General features: G+C 36.4%; 2 protein-coding genes across 4 annotated transcripts in view; one reads left to right on the top strand and one right to left on the bottom strand.

Annotated features, from left to right (window-relative positions):
* The window catches only part of STRC (stereocilin), a 31458-nt gene extending 24757 nt beyond the window's left edge, over positions 1-6701 (top strand). Inside the window, exons 12-21 of the mRNA XM_072399118.1 lie at positions 214-413; positions 906-996; positions 1930-2104; positions 3165-3334; positions 3577-3732; positions 3873-4015; positions 4105-4253; positions 4985-5082; positions 6338-6485; positions 6625-6701. Coding sequence (XP_072255219.1) covers positions 214-413; positions 906-996; positions 1930-2104; positions 3165-3334; positions 3577-3732; positions 3873-4015; positions 4105-4253; positions 4985-5082; positions 6338-6485; positions 6625-6701 — 1407 coding nt within the window. The remainder of the gene's footprint in view (positions 1-213; positions 414-905; positions 997-1929; positions 2105-3164; positions 3335-3576; positions 3733-3872; positions 4016-4104; positions 4254-4984; positions 5083-6337; positions 6486-6624) is intronic.
* Positions 6702-10223: 3522 nt separating this feature from the next.
* Positions 10224-25928, bottom strand: part of CKMT1A (creatine kinase, mitochondrial 1A) — a 32142-nt gene continuing 16437 nt past the window's right edge. For all 3 annotated transcript variants that reach the window (XM_072402501.1, XM_072402503.1, XM_072402500.1), the window contains 8 exons: positions 20804-21002; positions 16969-17064; positions 16645-16866; positions 14938-15023; positions 14276-14399; positions 13640-13774; positions 12125-12250; positions 10224-11119 (listed from right to left, as the gene is read on the bottom strand). In XM_072402501.1, coding sequence (XP_072258602.1) covers positions 11003-11119; positions 12125-12250; positions 13640-13774; positions 14276-14399; positions 14938-15023; positions 16645-16866; positions 16969-17064; positions 20804-21002 — 1105 coding nt within the window. In that variant the 3' untranslated portion in view covers positions 10224-11002. The remainder of the gene's footprint in view (positions 11120-12124; positions 12251-13639; positions 13775-14275; positions 14400-14937; positions 15024-16644; positions 16867-16968; positions 17065-20803; positions 21003-25928) is intronic.

Below are 25928 nucleotides of genomic sequence, written 5' to 3'. Positions count from 1 at the left end.
TTTGTCGTTGGAAAGGATTGTGAAATATCCTTTCCAACAACAAATATTGCACATGTGTACATAGCCTTAGAGCAATTTCGAGAGGATGCCAATTACTCTAACTGCGTGTTCTTATCAGAGGGAGGGGTAAACTTGCCATATTAACACTGAGGTTTAGTTGATTAGAATGTGATTTATTTTCCTCAGGAATAAATTTTTATTCTACTGTTTTAGCAAATGCAGGGGAATGGAATGATAACTGCAGAAGAGATGGATTTGTTGGGACCTCTGTTTGGGTTTATAGGTGAAGAAAACATTTCTGTCATACATAGAAAGCACTTGCTCCTCCACCTTGATGAGCTGAAGATGTATTGTATATCCGAGGAATTCAGTAGACATCTTGGACAGATCCTAGTGGAAGATGACATGCTGGGGTATGTGTGATACAACTCTGTATATAAGATAAACACTCTGACTGTCACGTGGTACTGTGAAAAGAGTTACAATATGACAAGCAAAATAAAAAATTCTTTGTAGCATACTCATTTAATCAGTTCGGCAGTTTTCTCACCTAGGGTCAGCTATCAGATTTTTTGCCGTTATAGGCCAATAAAGTATATTTAATGCCTGTACCTACTGCACCAAGTCTTTTGCCATTTGTCGGATATCTTGATTTTCCCTTTACATATGGGAAATCCAATTCTCAATAACAGTTATGTATTTCCTTATGGAAATAAATTTTTTTGCATTTACCTTACTACCAGGAATGGATGTGGAAAAGTAGCAATTTAATGTAAGCAATTATTAGTCTTTGTAAATTTGCCCCCCCAGTGCTATAAAGACCTGTATGATGTTGTTTGTTGTAACAATCAATCAACTAAATATAGTTTTGCTTGATAAGCTACATGCATGTGTTTTTTCTTTAGACATCCTAGTAAGTGGACAGACAAACACATTGAACAAATTGGGAGACTAATCTTTCATCTTACTCCAGAAACTCTCAGTTGTATACCAAAGGTAAGGCTCCAACCTATCTTTCAAGAATGAATGGATTGGAAAGAATGAATGGAAAACTAAAACTTCCATAGCTGGAGTTTTAGCTCTTCTTGTTCCGATTTTAACGTGGAACAATTGCCTATGGTTTCAGATGGAATGGGGCTGGGTTCACTATCCATTTAGGTCTTTACTGCCAACCATATTCTTGTTTTTTTCCAGGAATTAATTCTGTACATCAGTATAAACAGCACTGTGTGAGCCACAGCCCACTTATCAGATGCCCACGGCCCACTAGGCCTTATCAGACCAGTAGCACAAAAAGTATGCATGGTTGGAGCATTCCGCTGTCACTATTCTAATTATCATAGTATATAAATAATCATGTTTAGAATGTGAAAGCCTGGCCTTCAACATGTTCATTTACATTTTCCATCAACCACTAAAAAAATTCTAGGGAAACAATCGCTGTTGTGTTCTTCTTCTATATCTCCTGTGTTGCCCTTTGGAAAATATTCTCTAATTTTTATTTCTTATGACTCCAAACAATTGAGGATAGTCTCCCAAAAAGGAACCCAATATAACAAAACAAGAGAAACAGCTCATCATCATTCTTTATACAACAAAATAGCTTTAAATGCTAAGTAATATAAGTGATATTGAGATTCTGCTAACATCCTACCCAGATTTACAAACCAAGAAGGTTAAAAAGACAGATGTTCAAAAATTTTCCATTTTTCCAAAAAAAATTTGTTGGGAAATGGGGTTTAACAAAACCCTCAGTTAAATGTATTGTATTGACCACACATTTTGGATTTGTTAGATGTACAGTACAGTCCTGGTTAACAAAAAATGTTTGGAGTGCAATAAACAATCCCATACATTGCCACATCTATGTATTACTGTTAACTATTCCTACATCTGGAGATGAGTATGTTTAGTTTGGTTTATGTCTAGGATATGCTGGGCCAAGATATTCTGGAATGGCTTCTGGAAAGTCAGAGAGAATGGGAAGATAGCGAGATCGGAATCATCTGCACCAAACAAAACTCTCACATTCAGTCCAGAGTAAGGAAGATCAAAAAGCTGTTGGCATCTGCCTTGACTAAGAATGGATTCCGCATAAGCAGAGGTAAGATGTAAAGAAGTAATAACTTCCTTACCATGCCTTAGATTTATGGTAGTTTTTTTCTGAAAATGTAGAATCCCAAATTAGACAAAAGGTACATCTTTATAGATGCTTTATCATGGACCTGGTCTGATGCTGCACAGAAATGTAGATCCATGTGTCTGTGGTTTATATTTACATTGGTGGTAAACACATGCTGTATTGCAGTTGGAGCATAATTTAGTGGATCTGCATCCCATCAGGCAGAAGAACAATGATGTACATGGCTATGTAAATAAATCAAAATAGTCTTCTGAGTGTCACAAACTGGGAAAAGGCTTATAACTATGTACATCAAATTAGGATATGGGACATTGCTTCAGATGTATGAAGCACCGACTACGTCTGCATCTCTCTAGATCAGTGTTTGTCAACCAGGGTTCAGTAGAACCATTGGGTTCCTCCAGAGGTTGCGGGGGGATCTTGAGCAATGAGCAATTTGTGACTCTCAGGTCAGGTAAACATATTCCAATTATCTTTTTGTGCTATCTGTAGGGGTCATATTCTTCCCACTGGCCAGCAATGTAAGAAGCATTTCTTATGCTGACCCCCACACTAATGTACTGTGAGATGTGGATATAGTAATTGAAGCAGGGGTCCCCTGAAGACCTGAAAATTTTTCCAAGGGTTTCCCCATGTTAAAAAGGTTAAGAAACACTGCTCTAAATTCTCAATGTGTGTATGCATACTTGGCATTGAGTTACATATATTTGGTGAAGAAAACCTCACCAAGGCTGTGTTTTGACTTTATGTCACCTGTGGTTTTCATAGACTGGATATCAAAGCACAGTTATAGATAAAAGGTTGCCCAATATTGGGTATTGGGGAGTAAAAATTATGCCATTTGTAAAAAACATTGCTTAGTTCTTAGTTTTGTAAAAACATCAATCCTATAGTTTTCATATTTAGAATGTTTTATTTTAATGTAGCCCACTTTCACTTGCTCAAAGCTAAGGATGAGTTCATATTTCTGTGAGTGATGGAAGTTCATGGTTTCAATATAATGTTGTGTTTATCCCTGCAGAACCAATTCCTAGTTGTTCGGACATGAGAGCGACATTTCCCTCAGCCTGGAGCGCAGCTCAGATTAGTGGTATGTCTCTGTCTGATTTTGAAGGCTGCCTAAATATAATCACCGAAGATGCCGATCTTTCCGTTGACCAGGCGAAGGCTGCTTTGGGAAAAATAAAGCAGGTAACGTGTATCAGTTTTTAAATATCTATACACCTTGATCCTAATATAATGTTGAGTCTACATTGAACATTTGAAAGGGAATAAGAGAAGCTAAGTCTATTTGGAAAGATAATTTGTTACTTTAATATTCTGAGAATTGTCAGGAAGGAAATTTTGTAGTGATTTTTTCCTGACTTTCTTTGGAGAAATGGATGATTGATTTTATAAATGTATTGCTCTATTCATTGGTGATTGTCTTGCAGTTGTTTGGTCCAGTGAAAAGTATGAGCCTGGTGCAGATTCTACAGATGGGACAACTTATTGCTCACATGGCTGAAAAAGACCTAAATGAGATGGATACATCTGATTGGGCTGTTGTGTCTTTTCTGGGCAGAATGAACAGCTGGACCCCTAAACAGGTCTGACATGTAAAAGGAAAAACTGTTTTATGGTGCTGTAAACCTCGTGTTTTTTGTTATAAAACCCTTCGTTTATAAATCAACCCCAATTCATCAGCCCTGACAACAAACATTCTTACAATCTGTGCTTTTATCTACAGATGAAGACTTTGGTGTTCAATATTTTAAAAGAGCACAAAAAAATGGCATCAGACCTAGATCTGATGGAACTAACAGCTCTTGGGCATCTGCTGTGTGGCCTGGGAATTCAGGAAATAAAGCAAATGAATATTCAGGAGTTCAGGTCAGTTTGATTGATGTATGTCCTATAGTAAGACTTGTCTGAAAAATAATGTTCCATATTTCCTAGTAAAACTTATTTGTTTATTGCAGCCAGGCAGCTGTATTTGTAGGAACCCTGAAGCTAAAGTGCTCTGAAACCCAGCTAGAGACTTTAGCAGATCTAATAACATCCAGCTCAGCATTTGGTGCGGTGAGCCGATGGGGCCCTGAGATCTTCACAGAGATTGGAACACTTGCAGGTAAATCACTATCAGGCGCATGATAGGAGTGTTCTGTAGGTTTGATCAAATCATTTAGAAACATGCACTGCATTGATATCTGTTTTAAGATAATTTAGGTCTATCTGCAGCCATAACCTTGTTTTTGACCACTTTGGATAGCATGGGTGAGGGGTAGTTTACTGCTATCTGTAGTTGCATTGGACATGGGTTAGAACCTATATGGCATGATTGGGTCTCATTAGAGCGGGAAATGCAGGAATATCTCCCCAAAAGAAGACAGAAAGAAATAATTGCAAAGAAAGAATTCTAATTGCATGAGAGATCCAGACCTCCTTCTTGTGTTTGTGTTACCTATGCATTTATATTAGTCAATGCTTATTTGTGAAGCAATGCAAACTGTTTCAGGGCTACAATGGGATCCCTTTATCAAAGTGACCAAACCATTAAAGTGGTCCCTGAAACATGTTGCGTGGCACTAATACATTGGGCCTGATTCATTAAAGCTCTCCAGGGCTGAAGAGGATACACTTTCATCAGTGAAGCTGGATGATTCAGTAAACCTGGAATTGATTTCTTAAAAGTAATTTGCTATTTGTTAGCAAATGTTTTTAATCCTGGACTTGATCCATCCCAGGTTTGCTGGATCACCCAGCTTCACTGATGAAAGTGTATCCATCCATCTATCAAGCTGCCTTGTAGAATCAGTAATAGATGGCCTATAACTATATACTGTATTTTGTTGATTTTAGCTGGTCTCCCAGATATCGTGCTGTCTTCTTTGATAAGTGATCAGATTCATGGATTAACACCAGATGCAATATCTCTCATACCTGCACCAAAGTTTGCAGTAAGTTAATGTATTCTATAATTCATATTAAAAAAATGCAGTTGTACCAATCGTCTTGTTTTGTTAAAATTTGGCATTTTGAAAAGACTCCTCCCAATATTTGAAAGTAAAATTCCCAAGAATATGGAGTTTGTCGCTGATTTAACCTTCCAAAAATGTTAGTTGTATGGCTGTCACAATGATTTATTGTCATATCTGAGTACTTACTTTTAATAACCATGCAGGTTGTGTTTTGACTGCACTGTGTGGTTTTTTGATCTTCATGAAAGAGAAAATTTTGATTTATGTGTTTGAGAAAACACAAAAATCGGAGGTAGTCATACATAGTCAGCATTTTCAAAAAGTCAGCTTTTTCTCACAGAAAACTTACTGTCCACTTTCAATAAGCATTTATTCAATGTGAAGATTTGTAAACTAGCCACTAGAAGAAGCTCTGGGTAGCTCAGTACAAATGTCTTGTCTCTTCCTTTACATATATAGTACATTGTAAAATATTTTATGTAGTCAGATGTTCATAGATTTGTACTATAAACAGAAGCAGAGACATTTAGCCAGGGGTGGCCAATCAGCTCCTAAAGGCTCTCAACAGTAACATGTATATACTTGGTGAAAGGGCCAAATCCCTGGTGCACTTGGTAATGTTAATAAGAAACTGACATAAAGGAGTTGACCAGTTTATGTCTGGCTCTATGGAATTACTCCGTAGATCAGTGTTTTTCCAGAAATTACTAGGGGTTCCTTGAGCAATGAGCAATTTGTTCCACTCGGGTCAGTTTAGGTGACCCCCAATGATCTGTAAATGTGACATTCTTCTCACTGGCCAGCAGTGTAAGGGATATTCTTCCCACTGACCACCATGCTAACATATAATGAGCTGTGGATATAGTAGATACAGCAGGACTCCCTGAAGAGCTGGAAGTTATTTCAAGGGTCTCCCCATAGTAAAAATGTTGAGAAAGGCTGCTGCAGAGTGTACTTGTCTATTCATTTGGCCTGATTTATTAAAGCTCACCAAAACTGGAAAATAATCATTTGCTAATAGCTGGCAAATGTTTACAGTCGTGGGCCAGATCCATTCCAGGTTTCTTGGATCACCCAGGTTCTCAAACAATAGTCCTATCTTCTCCAGTCTTGGAGAGCTTTAATAAATCAGGCCCATTGATTTTTCACCAACAGCAACAGACAAGATACTCATATGCATTATGCCTCTTAGTGACAAACATACATAAAGTGATAAGATTTCTTCTATTGCCAGGTGGTGTTCAGCCCAGCTCAGCTCTCTTCCTTCACCAGTGATCAGGCCATGGCAGTATCTCCTGAACAATATGAACATCTCAGCAACCAGCAACGCCAGGCCATCTCTAGCGCTCAGTATGAAGGGGAGGTTCACCAGGACTCTCGCGGTATACTACTTTTGCTTTTGTATATTGTAGTATATACTGTAAGCTGACATTGGAAATAGCTACCTAGTTGACTCTAATTACGTAAAAGTTTATGTCTTAGTGGAGTATGCTTACAGATGTATTTTCTTTTTCTCCGCAGGAGAGAATAGCATGGGATCACATGTTGCCTGGAATCCTGCTATTCATGTCATAGCAATGCTCCTAATACTTCTTTGAGCTCCAGTATCCCAGCCTAGTTGGTTGGCTGATTAGAAATGTTTTTGTAAAACATTGCTTATAAATCCCACTTGGATTTTTATTAAAAGTATACTGCTAAAAAAGTACTGACAAATGTTTTTTATTCTTATAAAATAAACTGGCAAGGTGAATTCACAATGAGACACAGCATGCATTAGGAGTTTTACCATGCTGCTTTTTTTACAGCAAGGTCACAAGGGAGAAGGTCAAAAGGGACAGTCATACATTATTAATACAGATGATACATTATGTTATTCTCATAGTATTTTTAAAATTGTTTCAATAAATTGTAAAATTCAGCTTGCAACTGCAATTAGCTTACAGGTTATCTTATCTTTAAATATCACTTTAACAAGCAATATCTGTGAGATTTTATGAGGAAGCTATTGAGAAGAGCAAAATGAAACCATGTAATGCGGAGATAGAATATGAAAAAGCCTACAGGAAACACAGGGAGGACATCCAACGCCAATTCAGATAGAGTCCATGCTGACCTGGGGCCCTAGTGTTGCAAGGCAAGAGTTCTAGCCACTAAGCCACCATGCCACTCACCCAAAAGGGCCACAGACTGCAAAAGGATCTTAGTATATTGAAATCATAGGGGTCTTTTTAATTAGGAATCAAACTAATGGGATACTGCTACACAGCTAGTGAAAAGAAAACAAGCTTGGTCAATAATTCCCATTGTGAAGTGAAATAACACACGCTGATAAAATAACTCAGACAGCTTTGTGACTTGAGCCTGCTATTTTTCATGAAAAGGACCAATACCACAGTACAAAGGGAAATCAATACTTCTGGATGGCAGGACATTGATTAATACAGATACAGTTAGGCGATAGTCTGACCTTTAGTACTATAAAAAGTAATCCATAGAAACCGATAACCCATTTTCGTAAATTGCTCTGGTAGAAGACTAAGTCCCTTTACTTATAAGGTGTTACAGCACATATTATTGCTCCGCATTTTTAAATACAGTTAATAATTAGAATTTTCTGAGTTATTTTACTTTTTGCAAAGCTGTTTTATTTTGAAATAGAAGGTTTGAGATGTTCCAGAATTAGAGTATTCTAAATGCATGTAAATTGAACCTATTATATTTTTTAGATTCCCGCAACAGGTCTAGCCTGAACACAGAGCCCACACATTTATTTTTATATAATCCCCCAGCTAGAGAAGCATTTATCTTCATATATTGCTCAAACACAACTCAGTAAGAGTTTATATGTTTTTTTTCTTACATCATCTCACTTCTCAGAAAATCTGTCTTGCTTTTTGTGTCATTGCATTAGTGCCTTTTGTAACTACCATCCCTTGCTATACATTTCTTCCAAACTGAAGCCATCTTAATAAAAGAACCCGTAGAGACCCTGCTGTGAGGAAAGCCAGACTAGGCAGATTCAAACTTAAAGAAACATATGTGACCCTTAATAAGAATTGCTTTGGCACAGCCTGGTAACCTTTTAGGTCAGAGAAAACCTCATTCTCACAAAAGTTTAACCCAGTAGTCTTATGGGGCCCCTTTTTGCTTTGCAGATAGCATATGATTTGTTAGAACTGGCCAAATAATATTATTACTATATCAGTTATGACAAGTTCCAAAATTCTGCAATTTCTAACTAAATATTTCTATTACTTTTCCGGTGTTATTGAGCTATTTGTGTTAAAAATAACACACGTGTTGTGTTGCAATTGAAAAAAAATAAAGAAGGATAATTTACTGTTGTGCATTAAGCTGCATTTGCCCAATATTGCCAGCACACTGTACAAAGTACATTCATGTAATCACAGCTTTATAAATGCAAATTAGGATTTATTGTACTTAAAAAGTAGACATGGGAGAATGTAATGATGCTCTGCAAAATGTTTGTAAATTTAAAATATAATGTTTTCTTCTTGTAATATTATCCGTTATTGTGGAAGCAGCACAGCACTAACAGCCTCCAGGGTGTACATTCTGTTTTTGGTATATAGGCAGGCAGGAGGTGAGTATTATGTAACAGGTTGTTATGGTAACTATTCGTTACTAAGGAACACAGTGGGTGGTTTTCCATTGGCTACTGGTGGTTACATATATTTTAGGTCAAACCCATGAAGGAATGTTGTGTTCACCCACGACAGAATAAATGTTTGCCTGTGAAAGAATGATATAAATTCCCACTAAAGACAACTCAAATTTAATTGTGATTATTGTTGTGCATCCTTTTTTCTTTTTTCATTTTTTACCCAAAATCTGCAAAAAGATGATTCCTGATTAGATTCCTCTCTAGATAATTTTCATTCCTTATTAAATTAGTTACTGGTGACTTTTCCTATACATAAGCTTTATATCCTTAAATGGCCACATAATGTACCGTTTTTGTATTCTTTGTAATGTAAAAATTTTGCATTCAATTGGCATTATTTCACATTATTTTATGAGTAAAAACCAAGTCAATTAATTACGACCGTTCTTCTATTTAGTGTATTTTTGGTCCACCCCATCATAACCCTGAAGAAGCCCTATGGTGAAACGGGTCAGGAATTGAGATTACCTTTTTTCCTATCTTTTTTAACATACTTCACCCCTATATGGGGTCAACAGACTATGTTATCCTAGGAGCAATATGTATAGAACTAGGTCCTGGATCCCACGTTTAGAAGTCAGCCATAGACCACATGTTTGAATAATTGTAACCAATATGTTTTTTTGTTCAAGTGTACAACAATTGCTCACAATATATTTTTTGCCCCTCTTGCTCCATTTTTTTTTCTTTTTACTTTTACATTTATATGACTCAATGGGTTAGCATCAAATAATACTCAGGAAAGAAGAAACTTCTACAATAATACTTTAGAATTTTATGTGTATACAGCAGTTCTCCAATGTTATTTAGTAATCTCCCATGGCAGATCACTAAACAATCAAGCAAGAATGACCATTGTCATTTCCTACTGAGGAAGATGCAGCGGGTTGCCTCCCCTCCCCAAAGAACAAAGGAGCGAATAGCACTCATTTGTTCTACAGTCACTGGAAATAATCAGGAAAGATTGTTTCCAATTACACAAATTTAAATTTATCTCTTTTCTCTGGCACTGCCATTTTTACCTGATCTTCTTTCAGGGTTGAGTCTTTAGCCATCTTCATTCGCCAGGGAAGGATGGCATATCTCCTGCACATGCACATGGATGTTAATTCCAAACAACCAGAGATTTGCCGGAAAATCTGGCATAGTACACTGAGCTGTGTCTGCACATTTTAGAAAAGATTGCGAAAAGGCAGGTATATTTTATTGTAGAAGGGACATTGCCTGTCCCTTTTGCAATAAACAACCTGCCTACTTACAATTTTTCAGTTTTAATATACAATTCTGCTTTCTAGTCCTACTGCTATCGATTGTTTTTCAATAGGTGTTTACTAATGAACAAATATTCTCTTAAAGTAGTAATATATATATATATATATATATATATGTGTGTGTGTGTGTGTGTGTGTGTGTATGGTGATAAGAAAGACAAGTATTATAGGCAGCAGTGAATTTTATTAGCATTATGACAATTGCTTGATATATATATTTATGTACGTAGATGTTCATAACATGATTACACTGCTGTACAACACATTCGGCCTGATTTACTAAAACTAAACTTACAATACCAATGAAAATGAACAGCGTTTATTTTCTCACACCTGAAAAATGATGCTCATTTGCTTCTGCATTAGACAGATATACTGATCTGCAACTGACTGATGGTCTTCACAATGTAGCATACAATGGGTTATCAATTATTATATATAGTACATTCTGGAGAATTCCTAGCACAAAGCATTTAGGAAAAAAATTGTAAAAACAGAAGCACTTGTATTAAAATAAAAGCTGTAACAAAATAACTTTGTGCAGAAATCCCAAAAAACCCTTCCATATGTAGATATGTATATAAAATAGGAATTAGGGTATTAGGACAATGAAAAGGTTTGCTACACTTTAAAGATTTTATATTTGCCTATGCCTTAGTATGTATGTGTATTTTACATTCATACTGTATATATCACATTCACTTTTATTACATTCGAGTAAGGCATCCTTGTTATGTTACCAGAGATATTCCACCTGGCAAGTAAGCTTGCATTCTCAGTAAATCAGGCCAAAAGCGTGCATGCTGTTTCAGACCATCATATTGAATCAGGTGGACTTATATTGTATAAATTATATTCTATGTATCATTCACTGATGCATCATCATGGTTACTATACATTCTTGAGGCCACATTATTTGCTGTATGGCAGTTATAGCTTTGGATTAGTGCTTGAACTGAACCACTGGTGCCGGAATACGGATGTCTTGCCCCCTCTCCAGTCTCTTCTCACAGTCAACCAGATAGTTCACTCCATCAATGACCATCTGCACCAGCTCCACCTGCAAAGAACATAAGATGATTAGAAGAGGGCAGCAAACAGTAAGAAGACTGGAGAGATACTTCTGGCTCATAAATCTGCTTTCTCTCCAAAGCTTATTGTGACCTGAAGGTGACACTATAAATATGGGTATGCTTAGTTCTCTACAGCTTCCTAGAGACTTTAGTTAAGTCATTTTAAAACCAGTTTTCATTTACGCACCGGATTGTTAGGAGCTATTCCCTTGTTATAAATGAGTTCATTCGAGCCTCCTGGACTTTCAAGGGTAACTTGTTTCACTTACGTGGGTGCTTTAGGTTCAAGTGTATACACAGACAAGTTCTTTTATTGATGAAAAAAAAATGCTTAAGAAGCTGGACCTTCACATTTAGGATTCAAATCTTAAAAGTAGTATATACAATCTTAGCAGCACATCGTCACCCTAATTTTTGAAACTTTCTAGTTTCATGCTAGACTCCAACAAACAGATATAAAAAAAAAAGCGCTACACCACTTAGTGAGTCCAACAATACCACAAACATTGTGGATCCTTTTACAAAGTGGTTGGTGCTCCTTTCTATACCCGTTAGGGTTTGTAATAATGTCTGTACCCCTACCAGGTATCAATCTTTTTTTTTTGTCCTGCTGACCACTGTCACTAAGAATAAAAGCTTTGGCAAATCCAAAATGTTACAGTTGCCACAAGAACAAAATAAAAAATAGTCAAGTGGAGCCACTTACTGGTGGTGCACGTTAGGGTCAATAATAATCTATTTATCCATGGATATTATCTATGAATCTGACTTCCTTGTGTCAATATTCATAAAGAACATATGTATTCATTCTTTTCAGCTTGTGACACTTCTTTTTTTCCTATAAATATTGTCCCTAACAAGTTTATAACTGAAAAGGAATAAAATAAATAATTGTTTGATGTAGTTTAGGGATAATGTCCTGTGAATATTAATTTCTACAGGTTTCCTATAATTAGCTAAAAAAAGACACTTAGAGAACTTCATCCCAGTACCTCTGATTTCCCCAAGCGGTCCAAGTTTGAGATATCGAATGTGCCACCAACAGCAGCTGTGTCGACTCCTCCTGTTCCTCTTTTCTGAAGACGGAGATTTTCTAGGATCTTGGGGAAACGTGAATCCTAAAAACATGCAAAAATAGTACATCTTAGCACGTTGTATACATGAAAGCAAAAAAAAAAAAAAGAAAAAAAAACTATTGTATAAAACATTGCCTAATAAAAGCAGATGGAAATGTTGATCACAAGCTTCCAATATAATAAAACCTTGATTATTATTACCAAACTATTTCTGAACACATTTAATATTCTACTTTATTAGCACTTCTCTCATGTTTACTGTTAAACGTTTTTTGGTTGATGGTTATTCTAAACACTGTGTGCCTTAAATGTCTGGATAAAGGGCCTAATGCATTATGAAAGAGGATCAAGGATGGTCTTTTAATGCAAAAACCTTGGCTGCTTTTGAAAAAATTCCATATTATGTCAAATATATCATTAGTAATACCTATGCATAACAATAGTCAAAAGCAAAGGAAGCAAAATAGTTCACATATCGGTACCATTTTACAGGATTGGATTTTTCATTAGTTTCTGTGTATTTAATGTTAGCTTTACAAGATTCAATTATCCTAAAGTTATGCATGATTGGTATCGTGTTAAGCAGGATGATTGCAGAAACATCTAGATATACATGAACAAGGAAAATAAAAATGTAGAAATATGTGTATGATTAGCTAGATTTTTATCATGTTTACTGTCATTAGAGCATATATCAAATTATTGGATAACCCCAAACACAAAAAAGAAAGGGATTTCATGGTATCCAGTAGATAAGAATATCTTAGTATTATTATATTATCTAGTGGATACCATAAAACCCCTTTCTTTTTTGGGATTCAGATAACCCAATGGTTTAATGATCAATAATCTTAATATATGATTTAGAGGAGAAGCCATTGTCTACTTAAAGCATACCTATACTCAGAATTTTCACTTTACATAAAAGGGTAGAGAACCCTTTTATGTAGGGTAAAAATTCTGTTTTTTTTTAGGTGCAACACCCTTTTTTTTCATCCTACGTCGCCAATCTCGCGCCTGGGTCGGGTAATGTAGGATGAAGAACCCAGAAGAGAAGACCAAGATGGCGGCGCCCGGAGCGCCAGCTCCGGGACAGTTGCCAGGACGATGCGGGACCAGATGACGGTCACCCCCAAAGTGATTGGTCTACCCTGTGCGATTGAAGGCAAGTGTGTTTTTCTTTTTTTGTGTTTTGAGTATAGTTTCTTTTTAAACACTATCATACATCACTATCCCAAAACTTGTCACTAGAGTTTAAACACAAATTATAGCCATGTCTAAAGATTACAAACCCATTCCAAAAACACTAGTACATGAAACCTCCAAGAATCCATGATTAGTATTTGTGTAGAAACTGATATTGGGCTCTTTCCAAACTGATGTTGTCCCAGGTAAAGTTTAATTTAGAAATAGGCTGTATGGATTACTTACCTTGCTCAGTAGAGGTAGTTTAATGTGAACACCAGCTCTTAGGCCCGTGCCCAAGTTAGATGGACAAGTCAGGATATATCCCAGTCTCTCATTCCACATAAATTCCCAGCCTCTCTCCTGGATAAGCCTTTCAACCTGTAGAGGGCAAAATGAATATTTGTTAACATTTAAGAGCTAAAGAATATTCTGATTTGGACAGACACGAAGAAATTTGGCTTGCCAACTCTGTACTATATACTAAAATACAAATAGGGCACAAAATAAGGAACAAATCACTATTTTCCACTGACACGTGAGGGAAGGTAGACTAGACGGGTATGTTTGCTTTGGGTGTGGTGATAGATAAGAGGCAGATATAACTAGTGGCAGGTATGGTCATAAATTCATTTTTCATGTTCCAAGAAAAGGTCACAGAAAGATTCTCATTACTAGACTTTTAAATAACCTCCTTTTTGCCTAGATAGTACAGAAACAGAAGTGTCATGTGTTCTGCTCCCTATTCTTTTGTGCATTCTAAGGTAGAGCAAAACTGACTGTGCTCTTCATACCAAATTACTCCTTGCAATATTGATCAGGCCTAATGCTATTTCCTATTCTTGTGCAGTCCATGAAATATCTTTCAGTTCTCTTCCTTACCTCCTTTAGTCCCCGGCAAAACCTTTCAAACACCCTTTTCATGTTTCCTCCCTTCTCCATGGAAATGACCCTGGTGTGATCCTCCTCATTTATCCAGATGAGGAAAGTCTTTTCATTATTGTGCCTGAAAAACATGATTGAATAACAGTTGGATTGTATCAATATTTAAATAGCTTTATTTTTTGAGAATATATTTTCTAAAGCAGATACAGCATTTTTAAAGACAGTATAGAGTCCAGTGAAGAGGGAGAACTTTCAGGATATTTCAATGAGAACAATGGAGTTAATTTACCAAAGAGATGTAAGCTGTTCGGGTAAAATTGTCACCTTGCAAGGGACAGTTTATGTAGCTTAGTAAATGAGATGAAGCTCTGCTGGCTCCAACAATTTTGTTGAAAGAAAATATTCATGCTTTCCTAATATTTATTTGCACATTTTTAGTAATGCAAACATTATTCACCTTCGTGAATAATGTTTGGGCAATAATAAAGGGCACCCCAAATGTTTGTTTGTTTTTTTTCTCAATAAAATAATCATCAACTTTTCTCAGTTCTCATTGAAATATCTTGTGAGTGCCTTTCCTCCACTAGAATATGTACATACTGTATATCCAATACATATTTTTTTACTGATTCTGAGTGAATTGTTTCACAGCTTCTTACCAGATTCCACGTGCATCAGGCCAGTCTCTGGCCATTCCGGATGCTGTCAGTAATGGTGACACAGGCTTATCAAAGAGGAAGTGATCCTATTAAAAAGTAATAAATCATAAATCAAAAGGGAAAATGTGTAGCTTCCTACAATATAATGCCAGCCAACTTTGTCACATTACACATGATATTCGAGGATGAAAATAGTAAAATTTTCATGAAAAAAGGTGTAAAAGTTTACTTCTATAAAAAAAATGAACTGTGAATGAATTTTTGACTAACCTTGACATTGTTACACTATACCAACATTAGATTCTACCGTGGCCGGACTCTAATATGTGTTTCTTCTAAAGCAGTCATTGAATGAGAGCCTACACAGGTGTACTTAGCACTAGAACTGTTATAGGTTCACCTTACGCTCATGTGACACCATGTCTTGTGTGGAAGAAAAGTTTATGTATTGATTCTCTCCAAGCACCACCAATCCCTTACAAGGCATTTTTAAAATATTACACATTTCTTAGGGTAGACTTGGATCATTCCATCTCATCCTCAGGGATGGCAGCCTTTCCAAACCATTTTCCTAATGTAGACCTGGCGCGTCTCCTCAGAGCGTACCACTTATCCATCCCAATATTGAGAGGTTATTTTTTTACTCTTACATGAACCACTAGTGAGGGCTCAGCATATGGGCACTATGGATTCTAATAGTTGTCACAAATGCAGAAGACAATACGCTATTTTGCACCATAACCTGTGGGAAGGCCCAATAATTTGTGGCTTCTGCCACCAACTGGCTGTGTGCATACAAGCTCATCTGTTCAGTTACCTACCCCTGATGCCTGAAGGGGCAATATTAGGCCTGATGGGAGGTGGAGATACTTGTTTCTCTCAAAGAGCTAGAAGCTTAGCCCTCATCCTTATGGCGGTGGGTAGAAAGACTTATATTACATTGCTGGTTAGATGAACCTCTCCCTACGATCCGTTTCCTAATCAAGCTGCAAATTATATTTCTCATTGAGGGTATCGAGGCCTCCTCCCACAAAGAAACCCTTACACCTAATTCAGTTGTATCAATATTTTGGACATTCTTCCTGATACCTAGGTTAGTTGAAGGTAACCCCCCTTCCCCATCATTCTCCCACCTTCATTACATTAACAGTCTGGATCACACAAGGCTTACACATCACTATTCTTAGGAGCAATGTCCCTGCCTTTTTATCTTTACACTTGTTTCCCCTCTTATTGGAAAATCCATGGATGAGTTAAGTATGTTGATGAACCTTCTGCTATCATTGCACCCTACTATTCTAGACTTTGCTAGGATAGTTCTTCACATGCTGATGATTGTTGCACTTCATCTTCCTTTTGTCTTTGGTTCATCGTGTTTTCTCAGACTACTCTGTATCAATATTTGACAAACTTGCTTTTGTCTGGTTTTGCTGTATTACCCTTTTAATCCGTTACTTGATACTCCTGTACAATTCTGTTTGCTGTATCTCTATTTCCCTTTTGGTTGACAATTGATTTAAAAAAACTAATTATCACTCTTTGTTGTAGAAGTGGATGCAGGAATAAGAAATCTCTACATATATTTGCTGCTGTGCTGTACCAAGGATTACTATACATTTCTAGATCATGTAATTTAAAAAAGTGCTGAGTTTATATGTATTCCTTGAGTGTATTAAAGAAAAGGTTGGGCTTTGTTGAGAGACCTACATCTATTAATTGTTGCTGTTCTTGTTCCGTCATTTCAGTCAGACTGTAATAGTGTCCAGCAAGGTCTCCTTTCAGGCCATTGAGGGCATCCACTGCCACCCTCTCTACTTCTCTCCTCTCCGCACGGGAACATGCTGGGGGCAGGCTTAGGCCTCTGATGCTTCTTCCAGTGCGAACACGAGATGACAGTACATAACGCTCATCAAAATGGCCAGCTTTGATCTAGAAGCAAGCAAAAGTGGGTACCATTACTATATATTGTATTTAAATTGGATTCTTCATTTGCTATGGCCACTTGGTACTGCTGTTTACCACCATATTTACCTTGCTAGCATCCAAATCTGTGGGGTGCCTCATGTTTCTTGGGTCATATCCATTATGTCTTTCTTTAATTACAGGATCAAAAATATCTGCAAATACCTAGAACATAAGAATACCATTTCAAATTATTACACTTGCTTTTCTTTTCCAAGATGAATTTTAACAGTGATACGCTGGAAAAATACAAATTTTGTATAACACATTGATCTACTACAAATTTATATATTATTCATTTGCCTTGTAAAAAAAATGATCATCAATTTAGAAATGAAAACATAGAAATGAGGTGCAATTGATCTGCACCACTAAAGTGTACTGTACGTTTAAAGTTGGGTTTAAATCTTGGTTGTAATTGTGTGTGGCTGTTTTTGAGTACTTTTAGAAGTTTATGATCTGCTAGCCCCAAAACCTTTTTGTAGTGAGTGCAAATAAACTATATACATACTTTACAGCTTATAATTGTTTGCCTGATGAAAGCATACCAATGTGGGCCAATATAATGTACGCCATGTTTAGTAATTCCTGTAATTTTTCACTTCTTATTTCTCACTGTTTGAGAGTAAATATTGCTTCTGTAGGCATATGGGTTGCTCACATCAAAGACTAGGTCATAAATCAAAATTGAGAAGAGTTTGCAGAGCTTGAAGAACAGGTACTGACTGAAACAAGGGTAAGGTGCTTGGTGATGAGCTAGTCTAGAATGCAGAAATATACTATGTAGCGTTGATAAAGTTTCAAGAGGGAGTAGGGGGAAAAGATTCAGAAAAACTATACTGACAACTATGTAACGTTCTGTGTAATATGCTGGCGCTATATAAATACTGGATAATAATAATAAACAGAGCCTAATATTTATGTCCAACATTCTTCCCATTAACACCTTACTATCCAATGCTATCAGTACCTAAGTTCAGGCAGAAGAAAAGATGCTACACAGGGACACAGGGACATTGAGGGCCTTCGTCAAAATCTTCTTTAAAAAAACCTTTAGACATACTAATGTAAGCCTTGCAAACACTTAAACAATACACACATAAACACGAAAACAATACTGCTAAGTGGTAGGGTCTAACAAGAAGATCAGCAAAAGTCTTTGAAAATATGTTATCCAAAATAAAATGATTTAAAATAATGCCAATAGTTGAATCCTTTGCATTTGCATTGCAGATTTCTTTTCTGATTTTACTGTTTTTTTTTTTTTTTTTGCTTGCTATATATTCAAGTCAAATACATAGTCTATATATAGCAGTAGTCATGGTGAGAGACAGTTTTTGTATCAATCATAATGTATATGTGTGGATTTCTTTTAAAATAGATTTATGTAGAGAAACTATTGCTGAGGCGTTAATATCTTTGTCTATTCAAGTCTTGCACATGGGAACCTCTGTTTAATGAAATCTCAAAAAAATCTTTATAAATAGTATAGATGGAGTTCATAAAAATTAAACCAATTTGTATATTATAAAAAAATAAAATGGGACTTCAACAGTACAAACATTTTTTTACACTTAAAACACTATCTTAGTAAAATCCGTTTTTTAATAAATACAATACAAAAAAACTCCTAAATGTAAGTATTGTAAAAAGTTGCTCAAAATCTTGGTACAGAATACATTGTTACACAGCAGAGCCTCCATAGGCCTCCACACCTATGCCTGGCCTATAGAGTTACCAAAAAGTTTCTTTGTATCTAGTGCACAGGACCCCATGGGTGGGAAGTTTGGTTTGCAACCTGCAAATTATTAAAGGGTCCAGTAGTGGGAAGAATCTGGGTGAGCATTCCTATCCCACTGCAGTACAGCCCAGTATTTAGGACTGGCCTGAAAAGTATGTCTGGGGCTGTCAGGAAGCGTAAGCAGTAAAGCTGAAGGGATCAGGACTGGGCAGCTCCATGCTGTTTTTAGAGTAAAGACTTTTTATGCTACAACACTTGATTCATGAAATGCCATGTCCAACCCTGGTGTAGCCACTTGGGCAGCAGTGTTTTGAGTTAAGCCTGAACCCCAAAAAATGGACTTTGCAACTATCCAACAGGGTATTGCAATATGCTGATCCCCCTAACGTCATACTAGGTATAATGTCAGCACAGTTTTGTTGATGGAATAAATGTATACAAAGGAAAAAAAGTAGTGTGAAAACAAATTTTGTATATTGTTAATCAAAAACAGTATGTGACAATGTGTTTTGAAGATCAGTGCACTTGCAGTGTGGTTCACATACCACAATGCAACCACACTAAGCCGCATTTACTTAAGCCAATGGAAGCTTCTGGCTGCTCAAGGGAGCTACATGTCACATCCAGGAACTGTGCCACAAACCACTGCAATACAACCGTGTGCACAAAATGATTCCCAAAGGTTCCCATTCGTTTAAACAGAAGTAGCTGGAAGCATGGTAGAGTGAGCCCTAAACAGTGGCAGTTTACCGCACATCTGGAATTCCCCATTTTTATATTATATTCTGATTAAAATTACTCTACTGTAATCTAATGACTGACTAAGAGTCCTTCTCTGAGCCTTAACCTACTTCTGTAAGTAGCTAAGCAGCTTCTCTGTGATGCTGGTCAAATATATTTTGTTCTGCATGTACAGCACCAGCATTGATTATTATTATAACTGTACTGCAAATTAGCCAGAATTTATTTTACAGGACTAGGTCCCAACTGACTTTAATTAGCGGGTTATGTATTTACAACCGTCTGGAGAAATGTTTTTTTTTTTATTATTAGTTAAAGTAAAAGAATATGCATGAATATTTCACCATCAGAGAATATATCGTTTATATCAGTGAAAAATGTCCTAACAAATGCCCTCCTTGATGCCAGTTTTATGTTGGGAAACAAATAGAAACTGGGGATATCCATTTAAAGTAAACATTTTTTGTGCCATGTTTATTTGCCTGGTGGGGAATGCCTGCTGAAACAATCAGTCATGTTTATGGAAAAACCTTCTATCTGACATCCCAACTATATAGTTTTTATTGGTCATTCTGCATGCCCCTTATCTGAATATGTCATAAAAAGTAGACAGATTGCTATGACAAATGAAAAAAAAACAGATTTGCAACATTGCTTTGTCACTTTAATAGGACCTCAATCAATAAGGTCGAGGGAAAGGGTGTTTGGTCCCCAGGTCTATTATGACCATGGGCCCTAGTATAAGCCTGGTCACAGTTTATACAATATATTTAAGAACATGGTCAAGGTAGAGTGTGTATGTATAATATAGACAGGTGAAATCAGCATTGTGGTATTACAATGCACATGAACATTTTTAAGAGGTTAAAAACAATCTTTCTATGTATACAGCATATAAAAATAAGTAAAAATAAGTAAATGACATACACAAACAAAATGCTATAGACACAGGGCCTAATATGAATCCAATTCTTGGGCATCTATCCTTTCCCATGGCCTTATATTCCCCGAGACATTTATCACCAATCTTGGTTGCAGCTGTGACCTTTGTTTCTCCTCTTTGTACTTTAATGATCCTCCTATTCTGGGCAATAATATCAGTCTTCTCAGATTGTAAACCTGCTCCCTATTTTGCTGATTAGTTTTAAGTCCACAAATGTTAAAGTCCAATTTTACAGCTATATGCATAAAATCAATGCACATACTTGAATTGTAGCACTTTATAATATGTATTATGTATTATATATTATGTATGTATACTGGCAATTTCCTAATCCCGCTAATTTATTTCTTATTCCAAACTGTCTTTTGGATTTAGGATCTGTATACACACTGTCCAGATTACTACTCTGCTCTTCTATATAAAGATATTTAATTATACAATAGTAAAAGGTAAACGTCGTGATTTAAGGAAGTTCTCACCTCATAGCATTCTTCATCTCCTGCCACCATGCCCACAGTCTTAATAAAGGGATGTCCTGGGTTATCTACTCCGGTCTGGATGCACTGGTCAAGGGTGAAGCCATTAGGGGTGGTCTTGTCGCAGAGTTTAGCATAAATGGATGGCGTTAGGTTGCTTGCCATACAGTTGTTGTGTTTTCGGAGGTCAGGATATTCTGCACTGTAAGAAATACAATAAAACGAAGATGTGATGAAGTAGAGCTTTTGGTAGATTCTTACAATTGATGATGCAGAATGTATGTATCTCAATATCTGCCACAATACACAAAAATTCCTATTGTAAATTAATACACTGTATTTTTCTCTCCTGCAAGCTACTATTTATAATAATTATTATCATTATGCATAGACCAATGTTTTATGTTTTGTTCTTAAAGTTATTACTTGCTGATGAAGTTCCTAGTGTTCCTGGCCATCACCAGTTTACAAAAGAATGCCGCAACACAAAGATCAAAAGGAGCCATTTCATTAGGATGAATCTGTACTTTGGATCTACAAAATGTTAAGCTCCTAGGCTATTATTATTATTATTATTATTATTATTAATAATATTATTATTAGTAGTAGTAGTAGTAATAAACTCCTTTCTGCCTTTCCACAAAACAAGTGGCTGCAGGCTTATTGTATTATTATTGCTGTAAGTACATCATGGTGGAATATGCCCTTTTTGCAAATTCCATTACCCTATGCTGTCAGACATTATTTGATATTCAAAGGAAAATGTAATTATAAATGCTAAATACATTATAGAATATGGTTTTTCTAACCTTTTGCCCTTTCATTTCATTATGCAATTATAGAAAAACCTGTTTATTAGTAGGTATGTTTTCTTACATGAAAATAATAGATTTACTAGAAAATACCTGCTGTTACTTGCTGACTACATTCTGTCTCACTCATAATTGGTTAATAGGATAAAAAGAAAGAGTAGATCTCCTCACATTGGACACAATCTTAATCTCTTCCTACTTTATCTAAAATATAAAAAAGAAAAAGGCAAGGCCATACAAAGGCCTCAAACAGATGTAAAAATATTGTACAATCTTTAGTCTTTTGATATTTTCTAGTGACAGTGGAAAAAGTGAGCACGGTACAGAAAGCCCTGTATTGTTCTATGGAAAGTGGGGAGAGAGAGAACAAGCAGAAAGTTTCCTGCTGAATCTTTCTTAGTGGACATTAAACAAAGTAATTCACTGTAGGTTGTTTAATTAAACGACCCAGTGCTAGATTGTTGTTCAAGAAGATCAAATTTTGCTTATCTTGGGCAATGAAATTGTAACTGTACACAGCTATGCCTTTTGATTATCCCCAAAAAATTTGTCTTTTTTTTTCGAAATAGTTTAAAAAATTATCCTGCAAACCTAAACTGAGTTGACTCCTTTTACTTAAAATTATGATACAAGCCTTATATAACTGTAAAAGATCTATAAATGTAAAAAATTCAAATTCAGTTTTAAACACAGCCTACGTACTCAATATTTCGAGTTATTTCTCTGAATATTTACTGTAGATTGCTGCCCCTCCCACACAGCACGTCTGATCAACAAAGTCGTCATAAAAGGCTTCTCACAGCCACCCTCAAATTTAAACATGTCTTTGCAGATTGTATGTAATTATTGATACAGGAAACAGAAGTAGGGGAGTTACACAGCAACCAGTGACTTTGTAGTTAAAATCCGGCAGGAAATATACATAGGCTTGTGATTATGGTAAAATTTGTATAATTTTTTATTTAAAAAAAAATTTTTGGTTTGCTAGCCTGTGTTATTCAGTGGTTGAGTTCAATTGTTGCCTTTGCATTGTTGCTAAATAAAATTTCCACTTACCAGACTTAACACAAGGATTTTCACACAAAAAGGCTACGTACACACGTGCAATCGTTCTCATCCGATAATCGTCTCAGGGCCGATATCGGACGAAAATATGGCGTGTGTACAGCGCCCGTTGTCCCTCGTCCGAGCGACTGTCCTGGGGGATCCATGGACGATGGACAACAAACAATCCTAATGGAAGTGAAGGGGAGAGAGCGCAGCAGGGTGGCGATCCGTGGTTCTCTGCTTCCCCCCACCATAGAGCAGAACGGTGCTGTAAATACAGTGCTCGTTCATGCATCATGCAGTCGTTAGTCGTTGGAAAGGATCGTGAAAAATCCTTTCCAGTGACAATTATTGCATGTGTGTACCCAGCCTAACACCACTAATATCAAATAAGAGGTTCTTTATTGATAAGCTTTTAAAATACTGGAACAAAAGAACTCAGCTCAACTGGTTTTGTGTCCCAGGAGACACTTCTTTTGGGTCTGTACTGAAGGTCATTCTACAGTTTCAACAATTCATGGCTTAAAATTCTTTGCTTAATTTTTTAAGCTATACAGGTATCTTTAGCTGTATGGCTTATCTTTACCTGTAAAGCCTACCTGTCTTTACCATTAAGCTATATAGGCATCTTTATCAGAGATCATGAGATTTCACTATGGGGTCTTGAGCAAGCTACAGGTGTAAGATAATGTTCAAAAGACCTGTAAATGGTCTTTCCTACAAAGAATCATTCCATAAACTAGATCTTTTTTAATTCACTCACAGAAAAATACTTTCAAGTTGAATTAAAGTTCAAAAGATTGTATGATCAGGCAGGTCATTATTGTAGAAAGAGACAGGCAATGTCTCTTCTGCAATAATGTGTCTTACTTGCCTGAGCACTCTGGGTTTCTGGCAAAATGCTGAGCTGTGCATATGGTTTCCCTTGTGTCTGCCAGGATGAATTAACTCCCTGGCACCTGTGCAGGAATTACATAATTACATCAAAGCCAATAAAGATGGCAAAAGATTGTCTGGAAGAGAAAGAAAATGAAGAAAGATGGTGGCGCCCATCACTGGAATGTGGACAGGTGAGTTGGCTGATGTTTAGTGAAACTTTAGGCTTACTTCATGTACTACATCCTTTGATTGCTTTTGGACAGATAAACAGACATGTAAAAATATATCTTTCAAATCTAAAAAAAAAAAATTGTCCCATTCTGAAAAATTTTTGTCCTCAATAATCTGTCATACAAAAGATGTTAAATGGAAAAATCTTTCCATTGATCCATTGATTCCAATTTGTCTACTTTTTCAGCTGAGCTAATATACTAGATCATTTTATTTCAGCCAAGGTTCTTCCACAGGTTGCTGGGGGTTCCTTGAGCAATGAGCAGTATTTTTATAGCACCATCATATTACACAGCGCTGTACAAGGTCCATAGTCATGTCACTAGCTGTCCCTCAAAGGGGCTCACAATCTAATTGTCCATACCTCAGTCATATGTCTTTAATACAGTCTAAGGTCAATTTTTGGGGGAAAGCCAAGCCAATTATCTGACTGCATGTTTTTGGGATGTGGGAGGAAAGCCATGCAAACACAGAGAGAACCTGCAAACTCCATGCAGATAGTTCCCTGGTTGAGAATCAAATCTGGGACCCAGCACTGCAAAGGCCAAAGTGCTAACAGCTGAGCCACCATGCTGCCTATCAAGATAAAAAATTTTAAACTAGCCAATGTTTTATCCTTGCTGACATTGGTCTTTGGTGCTCTCTTATATTTTGGCACTACACCCAGGTATTTGGTTGCACATAAATTGTTAAAAAAAATTGGCTAAAATTTATCTTGATTGAATGTGGAAAAGTGGAAAAGCAATTAGCTACATAAACATCAATTGACTTAGGGCTTAAAAAGTCCAAAAGGGAATAATTTCAACCTCATGTATGATAGCTTTGCTTAGTGAACTGACTGTTGACCTCAGTAAATAAGGGCATTCTACAAAATATTTGCTTTTGCAATTTTATGTTGTTGGGCCGACAGCAATAATTCTCATGAGATAATCTTACTGCATTCTAGGACTAGTGTGTTAAGTTAAAAGTCATGCAGAAATGCCTGCATTAACGGCAAGGCAGTGTACAGCACATATGTTTAGTGCACATTCACCTTGCGAACACCTAAAAGAAAATTAGGGACTAGCAGACCTATGTGTGTCTTGTTTTTTTTTCACATTGGATTTTAGCAACAAAATGATTATGTCAACAGCCAGCTTGTTACAAGGTTGTTGTTTTTTTCAAGGCCTAGGTATTGTGGTCCTAGGGCTTGTACATACTTTTTGCATTGACACAACATGTAGCAATAAAAAGCACATGCATTGGTGCATGGAGTGTCATACACTGTCAATGGCACCCCCAACATACCATACAAATGCACTAACAGCAACACACAGCCAAACGATGCTGTGCGGAGCACTTAAAAAATGCAATTGTAAAAATAAAAACATATAAAAGTTCAAAACACATTGCATTGCTATAATGAGATTAAGTCCTAAAACCATTTACCACTTTAGCAAATGTGTGCTTTTTGTTATGAGTTTGTAATCTCATCCAAAACTACATACAATATTTATTGTATAGTATTATAGAATGACTATATGATTTCTTTTTTTATCCATTGTTTTGCAGAAAAAAAATTCTAACTTAATAAAAAAAAAAAAAAACACGAGGGGATTTTCAAATATTTCTACAGCATTAACCAGACACTGGGAGGCCTAGAGATAACAGTAAAGGGAAACAAAATCCTAGTTAAGCTACTTACTAGCGTCATGTGTCCCCTGTCCTCATTTCAAGAAGCAGCATTGTGAGTAATTACAACATTTATTTATGTATAAACCTCTAGGTAAAAGGTACAAAATTCAGAGGCTGAATAATGCAAACAGCACCGATACATCTATTGTGTTATTTGTTGGTTTATGTTGTGGTGGATGAATGCATTACAGAGACCAATATCAGGATTTGGGAAGAATGACACTGCAAGAATTATTGTCATATAGAAGTGCCAAATATTGATTGCTAAGAAATATCAACCTTGCATCACAAAACAAAGGGGTTAGAAGAACAACCATGGAGCTGTTGCAGAATGGGGGAAGGGAACCGATTTATTTACCTCTTCAGTGCTTGGATTCTTGAATAAGTAAAATAAATCCATTCATCTTACCAAAATATTCTAATGTATATTAAGTGCAACTGTTGATAGACGTTTAATTAAAGAATCATGTGCATGCATCAAATTG

This window comes from Pyxicephalus adspersus, chromosome 2 (genome assembly GCF_032062135.1).
Source record: "Pyxicephalus adspersus chromosome 2, UCB_Pads_2.0, whole genome shotgun sequence".
In the NCBI taxonomy this organism is placed as follows: domain Eukaryota; kingdom Metazoa; phylum Chordata; class Amphibia; order Anura; family Pyxicephalidae; genus Pyxicephalus; species Pyxicephalus adspersus.
The sequence above is the reverse complement of the archived record's forward strand: the minus strand, read 5'-3'. Positions and strand labels throughout refer to the sequence as shown.